The sequence below is a fragment of the Rhincodon typus genome, chromosome 6 (genome assembly GCF_021869965.1).
Source record: "Rhincodon typus isolate 14 chromosome 6, sRhiTyp1.1, whole genome shotgun sequence".
Classification (NCBI taxonomy): Eukaryota; Metazoa; Chordata; class Chondrichthyes; order Orectolobiformes; family Rhincodontidae; genus Rhincodon; species Rhincodon typus.
Window position 1 is genome coordinate 3,483,326 of NC_063337.1, and position 14,063 is coordinate 3,497,388.

The 14,063-nt window shown below is 45.1% G+C and overlaps 1 protein-coding gene across 1 annotated transcript in view; it reads left to right on the forward strand.

Moving 5' to 3' along the window:
• The window catches only part of LOC109910748 (cGMP-dependent 3',5'-cyclic phosphodiesterase), a 118,965-nt gene that overhangs the window by 34,916 nt on the left and 69,986 nt on the right, over positions 1-14,063 (forward strand). The window contains exons 8-10 of the mRNA XM_048598333.1: positions 2,869-2,937; positions 4,832-4,962; positions 13,712-13,823. Coding sequence (XP_048454290.1) covers positions 2,869-2,937; positions 4,832-4,962; positions 13,712-13,823 — 312 coding nt within the window. The remainder of the gene's footprint in view (positions 1-2,868; positions 2,938-4,831; positions 4,963-13,711; positions 13,824-14,063) is intronic.

The following is a 14,063-nucleotide window of genomic DNA, read 5'->3' on the forward strand; positions in this document are numbered from 1 at the left end:
GTTTGGCAACTTCTTGCCTACTGACATAGCCAATCAATATCTCTCTGTAAACTGTTTGTATCCCTCTCTCAACTTGCCTTTCCACCTATTTTTGTGTCATCTGCGAATTTAGCTACAGTACATTCACTTCCTTCCTCCAAGTGATTAAACAGTTGCAGTCCCAGCACATGTCCCTGTGGAACCTCACTGGCTAATCTGAAAAAGAACTTTATAACTCCACTTGGTGTTTCCTGCCCATTAGACAATTCTCTATCCGTACCAACATACCACCTCCAACACTGTGAGCTCTTATCTTGTGACCTGACGCTTTGTGAGATACCTTCTCAAACACCTTCTGGAAGTCTAAAGACAACACATCTACTGGTTCCCCACTATCCACTCCAGTTGAGACTTCCTCCAGAAACTTGAATAAATTAGTCAGGCACAATTTCCGTTTCATGAAGCCATGCTGACATTATCACTATGCTTAGAACCCAGGTAGCTGAAAGAGCAGGCTGATTTAAAGTCTTAAATATCCAAGAGGCCTGCATTGGTTGAACTGAGAGATCTTAGATGATTGTGGCTTTAGAGGATATATGGTGATTGGAAGGATTTTGAAAGCAAGGCTAGAATTTGAAGGGATGGAATGGAAAAGTCTATGGCTCCAGGATTGTCCTGGTATCTCCATGATTGGTCTACAGGACAAGCTAAGAAAGCAAAACACCCAGGAGTTAAATAACAGAGACCATGAAACATAGCTGTAAATAAAGGTAAATTCTTGCAGATGCTGGGAATTTGAAGCAAACACGGAGAATGCTGGAGAAACTCAGCAAGTCTGGCAGCATCTATGAGGATATCGCACTCAAAACATTAACTCTGTTTCTCTCTCCACAGATGCTGCCAGACCCGCTGAGTTTCTCCAGCAATGTTCGCGTTTGCTTCACAAAACAAAGCTGATGCATTTGTCTTGAATCTCTGTGAGCCCTTTCATTCCTTTGTTAGTAATGGTGAGTCAGGGATGGCCAGAAAGAGGTGATGTTGAACTTGTACAAGACTCTTGTTAGCCTCAGTTGGAGTTTTGTGTTGTACAGTTGTGGGGGGGCCACATTGTAGGAGAGATGGGAACATATTGGAGAGAGTGCAGAAGCAATTTCCAAGAATGGTTCCAGGAATGAGAAACTTCAGTGATTAGGATAGATTGAAGAAGTTGGGTCTGTTCCTCTTGGAGAGGAGGAGGCTGGGAGGGGATTTGATAGAGATTTTCAAAATCATGACTGGGCTGGGCAGAGTTGTTAGGGAAAACTTGTAAAAGGAACAAGAACGAGAGGGGCATAGATTTAAAACGATATGCGAATGAGGCAAGGATGATGTGAGAAGTAGTTAGGATGGAGCACAGTGCCTGGAAATGTGGTGGAGGGAGGTTCATTTGAGACATTCAAGAAGGACACTGGATGGTTAGTTGGATAGAAATGGTGTGCAGTGATATGGGAAAAGGCAGGAGATTCCCTCCAGATGATAGAAGCAGTGCAAGTGTGATGAGCTGAGTGGCCTTCTTTCGTGCTACACCAATTCTGTGATAGGACTGAATCTCCAGTGAGATGCCAAATCAGATTTGATGGCCTTAAAGTGGAAAGAAAAGCTGTATGTATTTTTTCATCAACATATTCAGAGATTTTGATACCCACGTCTGGAGCAGGTGGGACTTGAACCCAGGCCTCCTGAACCAGAGGCAGGGACATTACCACTGTGCCAAAGCACCCAACTTACTGTATGTACTCACCTTTAAAAGGGATTAATGGAAGCTGGGTCTAGCCTACAGAAGGACTGCGGTGAAAGTTTACCAAAATTGATTCCTGGGTTGGTAGGACTGATGTCTGAGGAGAGATCAAGTTGGTTCGGATCAAAAACAGAACTCACTGGAGAAACTCAGCAGGTCTGGCAGCGTCTGTGGAGAGAGAAACAGAGTTAATGTTTCAGATCCAGCAACCCTTCTTCAGAACACTGGATCTGAAGCATTAACTCAGCTTTCTTTCCACAGGTGCTGCCAGACCTGTTGAGTTTTTTTTATTTCTGATTTCAGCATCCGCAGTTGTTTGGTTTTTGTGTAGTGGGTTAGGATTGTTTTCGCTGGTGTTTGGAAGAATGAGTGGGGATTCTCATAGAAACCTATAAAATTCTAACAGGACTGGACAGGTTGGCTGCAGGACAGATGTATCCGATAGTGGGGGGGTGGTGGTGTTGGGGGTTTGGGGGGGGGGGAGGGGGGGGTGTGGGGGGGTTTGGGGGGATTGGGGGGGTGTTGGGTGTTGTTGGGGGTGTGGTTTGGGAGGGGTGGGTGGGGGATGGTTGGGGGACGGTGTTAGGGGGTTGGGGGGAGAGAGAGTCCGGGACCAGGGATCATAGTTTAAGGAAAAGAGGTAAACTGTTTAGGACTGAACTGAGAGAAAATATCACAGTGGTGAGCTTCACAGTGGTGAGCCTATGGAATTCTCTTCCATAGAAAGAGGTTGAGGCCAAAACATGGTGTTTTCAAGAAGGAGGTAGACATAGTTCTTGTGGCTAGAGGGATAAAGGGATATGGGGGGAGGACAGAATTAGGGTATTGAGCTCGATGATCAGCCATGATCATATTAAATGGCACAGCAGCTTCAAGGAGCTGAATGGCCTACTCCTGTTCCTATCTTCTGTGTTTCTATGTGGGTGGTTGCCAGGGGATTCTGTTCTGCATCAATGAATGCAGAGGGATTGGTACTTTTGGTGGCATGCTCATAGCTGGTGGACTGACAGTGAGACAGATTGGGAAGGGAAACCTTTGGAAACTGCTCCCAATGCAGTTCCTCTGAATCTCCTCACACTTATTTTGCATTTCTAACTTTCTTTTTTTCCCAGTTGTCGTTTTCTGATTTTGAACAGTCGGAGAAAGACAGTAAATCAATGACCTTGAATGACATCACAGCGGTGAGTTTTGCCTAATCTTCAGTCTCCATTTCGGCAGTTCGCTGCCTTGGGCAGGTTTCTTTTCTCATGGATTTATCCATGCATAGGATGGAGGCGTCACTGGCTGGGCCCAGCGTTTATTGCCCATCCCTAGTTGCCCCTTGAGAAGGTGGTGGTGAGCTGCCTTCTTGAACTGCTGCAGTCCTCCTGCTGTAGGTAGACCCACAATGCCATTAGGGAGGGAATTCCAGGATTCTGACCTAGCAACAGTAAAGGAACAGCGATATATTTCCAAGTCAGGATGGTGAGTGGCTTGGAGGGGAACTTGCAGGGGGATGGTGTTCCCATGTATCTACTGCCCTTGTCCTTCTAGATGATGGTGCTTGCAGGTTTGGAAGGTGCTTTGGATGTTGTTGAGGCCTTGATAAGTCAATTGAGCCAAGGCAGGTGGATGGAGTTGATATACCCAATATAATTGAAGGATAGAACAAACTTGAGGGGCTGAATTGCTTCCAGGTACTTTGATGTTCCAAAACCTTAAGAGGAATCACAGATATCCTCAATCAGTAACCAGCCTCAACCAATATCATTGGAACTCGATTACTGCTCTGCTGTCTGGGGCAACTTGCTGTGTGCAAGTTGACATCTTTAAAATTCATTAATAGGTTGCAGTCCTTGATTAGATTACTTCAGACAAGAGTTAACCACACATTTCTTGCTGTGGGTTTGGAGTCACATGTAGGCAAGACCCGGTATGGATGGCGGATTTTCTTCCTGAAAGGAGGTTAAGTGAACCAAATGGGTTTTTCCAACACTTTACAAGCTTCTAATTCCAAGTTTTTTAATATCTTGAATTTGAATTTCACCAGCTGCTGTGGTGGAATTTGAAACTTTGTCCTGAGGGGGTTAGCCTGCGTCTGCTTGGATTGTTAATCCAATGCTGGCCCCATTAGACCACCATCAAACCGTTTCCTAAATTACAAGAGGGACTATACTTTAAAAGTGCCTCACTTGCAGAATCGTCCTTTGTGACCTACTGTGGTTGCAAAATATGTGATAGCAATGGGAGCTGTTTTCTGTCTATTTTCTCTCTTTCTTCTTCTCTTTCTTCCTCAGTCTCTCTCTCTTTCCCATTTACACTCATCCACTTTGTGCTGTTTCTCTCTCTCTTCCTTTCTTGTCTCTTCCTTTTATCACTTTGATTTTTTCTATCTCTCTTTCTTCCTCTTTTCATTTCTTTGTCCTGGTTTTGCATTTATCTCTCTTCCATTGTATTTCTTCTATGCTTTTCTCTCACCAATTTTCTTGTCCCCTTTGTCTTTTTTTTTGTCTCTCTTTCTTCCTCATTTATTCTCTCTCGTTCTCTTCTTTCTTTTCCCTCTCTTTTTCTCTACTGTTCTTTCTTTCTTTCTTTCTTTCTTTCCCTCTTTCTTTCTTTTCCTCTTTCCTTATTTCCCTCTTTCTCTCCCTCTTTCTCTCTTTCCTTCCCTCTCTTTCTTTCTTTCTTGCCCTTATTATCTCTTTCTTTCCTTCTTTCCCTTTCTGTCTTTCTTGCCCTCGTTATCTCTTTCTTTCCTTCTTTCTCTTTCTTTCCTTCCTTCCTTTCTTCTTTTCTTCCTTCTTTCTTTCTTTTCTTCTTTTCTTCTTTCTTTCCGTCTTTCTCTCTTTTTCCCTCTTTCTCTTTCTTTTTCTTTCTTTCTCTCTTTCCTCTTTTCTTTCTCTCTGTCCCTTTTTTCTTTCTTTCTCTCTTTTTTTCTCTTTCATTCTCTCCCCCTTTCTTCTTATCTTGGCAGCTTCTTTCTCTTTTTCTTTCATTTCCATCCTTCTTCGTTTGTTTCTTTCTTTCTCTCTGTCTTTCTACCTATCTCTCTCTCTCCCTTTCTTTCTTTCACGTTTCTCTCCGATCTTGTTTCAGGAGCAGCATCGTCAGCTCAACAACATCCTAGGATTCGAGGTTTACTCCATGTTGTGTGTTCCTGTCATCTGTAAAGCAACTGCGCAGGTAGTCGCCATGGGCTGTGCATTTAACAAGCGATCAGGCCATTAGTGAGTACAACGTCGCAATCGAAATGTTTAATGAGGCCTTAAAAAAAATGCAACCAAAACAGTTGGGTTAATTTTACAAGCAGTGGAATTGAAAAGCTGGGAGTCGATGACAATCTTGTACTTAGGTTTGGCCAGAGACCCCTGGGGAACTGTCCCTCATATTAACAGAAAGGAGGAAGGATCACTGGAGAACACACAGTATGATCCTATGTTGGTGGTCTCCATTCAAACGATGGGGAAAGGGTCACACTAGCCCCCTATTATAAGTGGCACACCTGAGGAAGCAGAGAATGGCACTGGCTTGGAGGAGGCAGTTCAGCCCATCGGGACTATGCTGTACCACTGTTGGCTACCATGGGCGCTAGACCTGGTTGGATATTCTGCCTCCAACCGCTCTACCGAGCCAATCCCTTTATTCCACATCCACCCCCCACCAACAATATGTTTACAAATAATAATCAAAACTTGACATCAGCTTTGACGTCATGCTTAAGTCAGCCATGACATTGGTAGTGGGAAAACTGATGGAGGCCATAATATGGGACAAGGTAAACATACACTTAGAGAAAAAATAAATGAATGTAAGACAGCCAACATGGCTTTGTCAAGGGTAGATCATGTCTGACAAATGTAATTGAGTTCTTTGATAAGGTGACACAGGCAGTGGATGTAGGTGGTGCTGTGGATGTAGTACATTTGGACTTTAAGAAAGTATTTGATATGGTGCCGCATGGCAGGTTGGTTAGCAAATTAGAAATCTTTGGCATTGATGGGTCCTTGGCAGCATGGATTAGAAGTTAGTTAAAGGATAAGAAACAGAGGGTAGGTATAGATGGGCATTCCTCAGATTGAGGACATGTTGAATGTGTGTTCCCCAGGGATTGGTGTTGGGACCCTGGCTTTTTCTGATTTGTGCAAATTATTTTGAGATGGGTGTTGAGGTCAAAATCTGTAAATTTGCAGATGATACTAAGCTAAGGAGATTAGCGGAATGTGAGGGTGAGGCTGATCAGTGCCAGAGGGACATTGACAAGTTGGCCAAATGGGCTGATACCTGACAGATGAATTTCAATGCAGAGAATTGTGAGGTAATGCATTTTGATAGAGGAAACATGGAGAGATAACACAGGGACAATGGTCCAACTTTGAGTGGAGTACAGGAGCAGACGAACCTCGGGGTTTACATGCATGCTTCTCTGAAGGTGGCCAGGCAAGTGAGGCAGTTAAGGAGGCTTATAGGTTCATTGGGATTATAAATAGAGGCATTGAGTAAAGAAGCAAGGAAGTGATGCTACACCTCTACAAATCATTGGTCAGGCCACATTTGGAGTATTGTGTTCAGTTCTGGGCATCTTATTAAGGAAAGAATGTTAAAGCCCTGGACAGAGTTCAAAGTAGGTCTAGCATGATACCAGGAATGAGGGATTTTAGATACAGGGAAAGATTAGAGAGATTGGGCTTATTCTCCTTGGAACAGAGAAGATTAAGAGGTGACTTGGTTGAGGTGCTGAAAATTGTTCATAGTTTTGACAGGGTAAAGAAGGATATTCAACTTCCTCTGGTTGGTGTGGCAGTAACTAGGGGTGATTGTCAACAAGAGAGCTCAGAGTGAGATAGGGAGAAAATTCTTCACTCAGAGATGAGTTAGGATTCGGAATGCGCTGCCCGGGAGAGTGACAGAGATGGTTTCCATAGGAGGTTTCAAAAGGGAGCTGGACATATATTTGAAAGGAATGAAGTTAGAAGGTTATGGAGATAGGGTGGAGAGTGGGACTAGCTGGGTAGCTTCTTCGGGAGCTGGTACAGACACGATGGGTTGAATGGCCTTCTGCGCTGTAAAATTCTATAATTCGATGTTTCTGTAAAAGCACCCAATAGAAAAGGGTGCAGAAATGAAAATCAGGGATGCTCAGCAGGCCAGAGTGGGGGCACTGACATCTGAAATACCCTCCCAAAATCTCCCGTTACATCTTCTTCCATCTTCCGAGATAATTCTCTTCAGATTACAGATTATGTCCAGGAGTCACAGACTAAGAATATGGGGTAGGCCATTTAGGACTGAGGTGAGGAGAAATGTCCTCACCCAGAGGGTGGAAAGCCTGTGGAATTCTCTAAATCAGAAAGCATTTGAGACCAAAACATTGAACGTTTTCAAGAAGGAGTTAGATAGAGTTCTTAGAGATAAAGGGATCAAAGGGTATGGGGGAGAAAGCGGGAACAGGGGACTGAGTTGAATGATCAGTCACGATCATATTGAATGGTGGAGCAGGCTTGAAGGGCTGAATGGCCTACTCAGTGTTTCATTGTTGGCAGGAAAAACTAAAGGCGCGTTTGAAAAACGGTGTGTGCGATTTCCTGTGAGCATTTATTCATATTAGCAAATTGGCAAGGAGTGTTTGTCTGACAAATATCCTCAACTCCGGTAAAGGAAAGGGCTGGAGACAGGGCTCTGAGAGGAAGGTCATGTTGGGTAACCAATGTCAGGTGTGTTGACTGGGGGAGGGGTGGAAACTATGACCTGTTAGGTGATGACGTTTATACTCAACCAATGGTGGGTAAATTGGAGCGTGGTTCTTGGACACAGGATTGCTTACAGTCATAATGGGAATTCCCCTTTTCTCATTCATTCATTGGATGTGAGTGTTCCTGCCTGGGTCCCACTTATTGCCCCGTCCCCAGTAGCCCTTGAGAAACGTAGAAGATAAAAACAGGAGTAAGCCATTCGGTCCCTCGAATCTGCTTCACCATTCATTATGATCATGGCTGATCATGGCTGATCATCGAGCTCAATACTCTCATCCTAACCTTCCCTCATATCCCTTGTTCCCTTTAGCCACAAGAGTGATATGAATCCCACAGGTTCACCACTCTCTGGGTGAAAAAGCTAGTCACCAGAGTCTTACCAGACCATAACGGCTTCTCTCTCATTAATGATTGAACCTGAGGATCTCCGTGCCTCGGGAGAGGTTGAGAAGGAGAGTCCTTCATGGTAACCTCAGCTGGTGCAGGAACTGAACCCACACTGTTGGCACCGCTCTGTGTCACAAACCAGCCATCCTGCCAACTGAGCTAATGACAAGGTGGGGGTGAGCTGCCGAATTGAACCACTGCAGCCCATGTGCTGTAGGTTGACCCACAATGCCCTTAGGGAGGGAATTCCAGGACAGTGAAGGAATGGCGATCTATTTCCAAGTCAGGATGGTGAGTGACTTGGATGGGAACTTACATGGTGTTCCCATGTATCTGCAGCTCTTGTCCTTCTAGAAGGAAATGGTCGTGGGTTTGGAAGGTGCTCTCGAAGGAGCATTGGTGAATTTCTGCAGTGCATCTTGTAGATAGCACACACTGCTGTTACTGAGCGTTGGTGGTGGAGGAAATGGATGCTTGTGGATGTGATGCCAATCAAGCGGCTGTTTTGTCCTGGATGGTGCCAAGTTTCTTGAGTATTATTGGAGCTGCATCCATCCAGGCAAGTGGGAGTATTCCATCACACTCCCGACTTGTGTCTTGTAGATGGATCCTGCTCAATGACACCCAGTTTGGGTTCCGCCAGGGCCACTCAGCTCTTGATCTCATTACAGCCTTCGTTCAAACATGGACAAAAGAGCTGAATTCCAGAGGTGAGGTGAGAGTGACAGCCCTTGACATCAAGGCTGCATTTGACCGAGTGTGGCATCAAGGAGCCCGAGCAGTACTGGAGTCAATGGAAATTGGGAGAAAACTCTCCGTTGGTTGGAGGCATACCTGGTACAAAGGAAGATGGTTGTGGGTAGTGGAGGTCTGTCGTCTCAGCTGTAGGATCCTTCTGCAGGAGTTCCTCAGGGTAGCGTCCTCGGCCCAACCATCTTCAGCTTCTTCATCGATGACCTTTCCTCCATCATAAGGTCAGAAGAGGGGATGTTTGTTAATAATTGCCCAATATTCAGCACCATTTGCGACTCCTCAGATGGTGCCCTTGTCCTCATCCCTCCCTTACCCCTCATTCCATTCTTCCCCCTCACTTTTCCAGTGAGCTGTGATTGGGTGAGACTCCATGTCTGTCAGTTTCCTTGCCTTATCTCAATGGTTCACCAGCATCCCTGTGTATTGATAGGCAGTTGTCTCCAGGGGGTGTTGGTGTTTCCCTTCTATCCTGTCATCCCCCCAACGCCCACAAAACACACTTCCTGACCAACCTCAGGTAATGATCAGCAAACCTGCATGTTCTCTTCTCCACTTTTCTCCCAATCCTGAATGTGTGTGTTTGGCACAGAGATTGAGTATTGCTTAAAAAAAAGACAGATTTTGTTGAGATTATTTGCCTTGCTGTCACCAGGACAATTCGCAACATTTTGTAATGTATGAGACCAGCATCCTGGTTGGTTAGCAAGTGGAATCTTATCAGTAGAGGCAAGCCAGAGATAATGTACCAGTTAGATGATGACTGGGAGTTAACTGCCAAGCTTTGTTTAACTACCATCTAGAAGAACAAGGGCAGCAGATACATGGGAACGCCATCACCTGCCAATTCCCCTCCAAGCCACTCACCATTTTGACATGAAACTATATCACCATTCCTTCATTGTTGCTGGGTCAAAATCCTGGAATTCCCTCCCTGAGGGCAGTGTGGGTCTACCTACAGCACGTGGACTGCAGTGGTTCAAGAAGGCAGCTCACCACCACCTTCCCAAGGGAATGTAAAGACGGGCAATAAATGCTGAGCCCAGCCAGAGAAACCCACGCCCCGTTATCAAATAAAAAGAAACATCAGTCATGGCAGAACAAGTCTTGTTTGGTGAAGTCATTGCCTTGAAAAATGAACTGCTTGTTGCCTATTTTGTTGAGTTGAGGTATGTCTTCATTCTGTCTGCAATGATCAGGACCCCGACTATCAATATATACATGTAACTTCGAGTACACACCTGTGTGTCACACTGTGAGCCCAACTGATCATCCTAAATTGGTTGTCAGTGTAATTCTTCACACAATGGGGATTACTTAGCAATAGTTTAGCAATCTGGAGAGTACAGTTCCCCTCACACTCATCCTGAACCCAGCACCAACTAGCGATTTAATATAGAGTCTTTATGCCTTTACTGTTGCTTTTTGACTCTCCTCTGTTCATTGGCTTTCTCTCTAGGTATCCCTCTGTCTCTCCTCATTCCTCTCACCTCTCTCTTTAGTATCTTTTGTCACTCCTTCTCCATTTCTGCATCAGAATCACAGAAGTGCCACTGCACAGAATGATACCATTCTGGCCATTATGTGTGCATCAGCTCTCCAAATGATTGTGATGACTGAGAGCTTTCTCCTGCCTTTTCCCTTGTGAATTATTTTTATTTAAATAACCACCCAATGCCCCTCTTCAATGCCTCCATTGAATCTGCCTCCACCACATTTCCAGGCAGTGCATTTCCAGATCCTAACTACAGTACAGCTGTACGCAATATTCTCGCTGGGGGTCTTGTACAAGTGTCTTGTACAAGTTCAGCATCACCTCCTTGCTCTTGTACTCTGTGCCCCTATTAATAAAGATGAGGACACTGTGCTTTGTTAACTGCTCCCTCTACCCATCCTGCCACCTTCAATGATCTGTGCATACGTTCACCCAGCTCCCTCTGCTCCTGCACCCCCTTTAGAATTGTACCCCACATTTTTATTTTGTCTTCCAATGTTTTTCTGACCAACGTGCATCACCTCACACTTCTCTGCATTGAACCTCATCTGTTGCTTATTTGCCCACTCCACCAGCTTGTCAATGTCCATCTGGAGCTGCACATTGTCCTCCTCACGGTTAACAATTCTTCCACTTTAGATTAGGTTATTAATATATTTCCAGGTAAAGCAAGGGTTCCAATACTGACTCCTGGGGAACTCCACTATAAACTATCCTCCAGCTTGAAAAATACCCATTGACTATGATGTAAAACTAGATGAACACAGCAGGCCAAGCAGCATCAGAGGAGCAGGAAGGCCGATGTTTCGGGCCTAGACCCTTCTTCAGTCTAGGCCCGAAACGTCAGCCTTCCTGCTCCTCTGATGCTGCTTGGCCTGCTGTGTTCATCCAGCTCTACACCTTGTTATCTCAGATTCTCCAGCATCTGCAGTTCCTGCTTTCTCATTGACTATGACTCTCTGTTTGCTATCACTCAGCTGGTTCTGTGTCCACATTGTTACTGTCCCTTTTATACCATGATGTCTAACTTTCCTCAAAAGTCTGTTGTATAGGAGTTGGGATGTCATGTTGAGGTTGTACAGGACGTTGGTGAAGCCTCTACTGGAATACTGTGTCCATTTCTGGTCTCCCCATTATAGGAAGGATACTATTAGGCTGGAGAGAATTCAGAAAAGATTTACCAGGATGTTGCTGGGAATGGAGGGTCTGAGTTATGAAGAGAGAGACTGGATAGGCTGGGATTTTTTTCCACTGGAGCATAGGAGATTGACGGGTGACCTTATAGAGGTTTATAAAATCATGAGGGGTATACATAAGGTGATAAAGTCTTTTCCTTAAAGTAGGGGATTTCAAGACTTGCGGGGATATTTTTAAGGGGAGAGGAGAAAGATTTAAAACAGACATGAGGGGCAACTTTTTTACTCAGAGAGTTGTTCATGTGTGGAATGAACTTCTGAGGAAGTGGTGGATGGGGGTACAGTTACAACATTTAAAAGACATTTGGATAAGTACGTGAATAAGAAATGTTTGAAGGGATATGGGCCAGGAGAGGCAGGTGGGACTAGTTTAGTTTGTGAACCTGGTGGGCATGGACTGGTTGGACCGAAGGGCCTGTTTCCGTGCTGCATGACTCTATGACAGTGACTGTAAGGAGTTAGATATAGTTCTGAGTGCTAAAGGGATCAAAGGATATGGAGAGAAAGCAGGAACAGGGAACTGAATTGGATGATCAGCCATGATCATATTGAATGGTGGAGCAGGTCTGAAGGGCTGAATGGCCTACTCCTGCTCTTATGTGTCTATGTTAAGTTCCCTCAGGATTTTATATGTCTCAATCAGTTCGACTCTTACTCTTTCAAACTCTAATGGATACAGGCCCAGTCTGCCCAACCTTTGGTCTTTTATATAACCCACAACCACATCCCCTCCCAGTCTAAAGAATCTCATCGTGTAGCTCTTTGTTGCTATTTATTTTCGCCAATCAGTGATGACAGACTGGAAGACCTGGGGGTCTGAGTTGGTAAACCAGATTGAAGGGGGAATTTTAAAAAATTATTTCATGGGATGAGGACATCACTGGCTTGGCAGTATTTATTGGATAACTGCAATCAGAGGTCAACCACATTGCTGTGAGTCTGGAGTCACGTGTAGGCCAGACCAAGTAAGGATGGCAGCTTCCTCCCTTAAAGGACATTAGTGAAGAAGATGGGCTTTCCCCTGACAATTGACAACGGCGTCATGGATTCCAGATGTTCTTTAATTGAATTCAAATTCCGCCATCTGCCATGGGGATACAAATTCGGGTCCCCACAACATTACCTGGGTCTCTGGATTAACAGTCTAGGGATAATACCACTAGGCCCTCACCTCCCCTTCATGGACCGACTTACATTGGAGGTGATATAGCCAAGGGTCAATCAATTGGTCCCTAGGATGAGGGGTTGTCCTATGATGAGGAAATTGAGCCTGTCCTCTCTGGAGTTTAGAAGAATGGGAGGTTATCTCATTGAGATACATAAGATTCTGAAGGAGCTTGACAGGGTAGACCCTGAGAAATTGTGTCCTCTGGACAGGGAATCTAGAACATGGGCTGGACTGTGTGTGCCAGGGGGTCAAAATCTCAGGAAAGGGAGCTGATCGTTTTTGCATGCTCACCTTCATTGCTCAGAACATTGAGGATAGGATTTGGGATGTCATGTTGTGGCTGTACAGGACATTGGTAAAGCCATTTTGAGAAAATTGCTTACAATTCTGGTCTCCTGCCTGCAGGAAAATATTTGTTAAACTTGAGAAGACGCAGAAAAGATTTACAAGAATATTGTCAGGTTTGAGCTATGCAGAGAACCTGAATAGGCTGGGGCTATTTTCCCTGGAGCGTCAAAGGCTGAGGGGTGACTTTATAGAGGTTTATAAAATCATGGGGGGCATGGATAGGGTGGACAGCCAAGGTCTTTTTTCTAGGGTGGAGGAGTCCAAATCTAGAGGGCATAGTTTAATGTGAAAGGAGAAGAGTTTATAAAGGACTTGAGGGGTAACTTTTTCACACAGAAGGTGGTGCGTGTATGGAATGAGCTGCCAGAGGAAGTGGTGGAGGCTGGTACAATTACAACATTTAAAAAGCATCTGGATGGGTACATGAATAGGAAGGGTTTAGAGGGATATGGGCCGAATGCTGGCAAATGGGACTGGATTAATTTAGGACATCTGGTCAGCATGGATGAGTTGGGCCGAAGGGTCTGTTTCCATGCTGCACTGTTCTATGACTCCGTGAAAGTCTTCACTCAAAGTGTTGTGAATCTTTAGAATTCTCTACTCCAGAGGGCTGCAGATGCCAAACCATTGAATTTATTCAAAACTGGGGTAGACAAGTCTTTGGTTTCTTGGGGAGGCCAGGGGATATGGGGAGTGTGCGGGAAAGTTGGAGCTGAGACCAAGATCGGCCGTGATTGGATTGAATGATGCAGCAAGCTCGATGGGCTGAATGGCCTACTTGCGCTCTGATTGCTGGTGTGTTGGTGTCTTTGTTAATGTGGGAAAATTATTCACAGCAAAGCTTGTAACCCACCCAACTGTGTGCCCTGTCTTTCTCTGCAGTTACACCGAAGTGGATGAGCACAAGATTCGACATTGCTTCCGGTACACAGCGACAGTCCTGACAAGCACGATGTCTGTTCAGAAGGAGCGCAAGCTGAAGTTTGAATGTCAGGTAATGTGGCTGACAGGCTCAGAGCTTAGACCAGCTCCTCACTGATCCGCACTCCCATAATAATGTTCCACCAAACACACCCACCCCATGCACGGCCTGAGAGTCTCAACTGTGGCTCGGGAGGACCTCAAACACTTGGGAGTCGGGGGTTAAGGGTTCGATTTCCACTCCACAGATGCATTGGCAAACTCAGGACTGAAGCAAATAAAGACAGTCAGTGCTGAGGGCGTGCCGCACTGT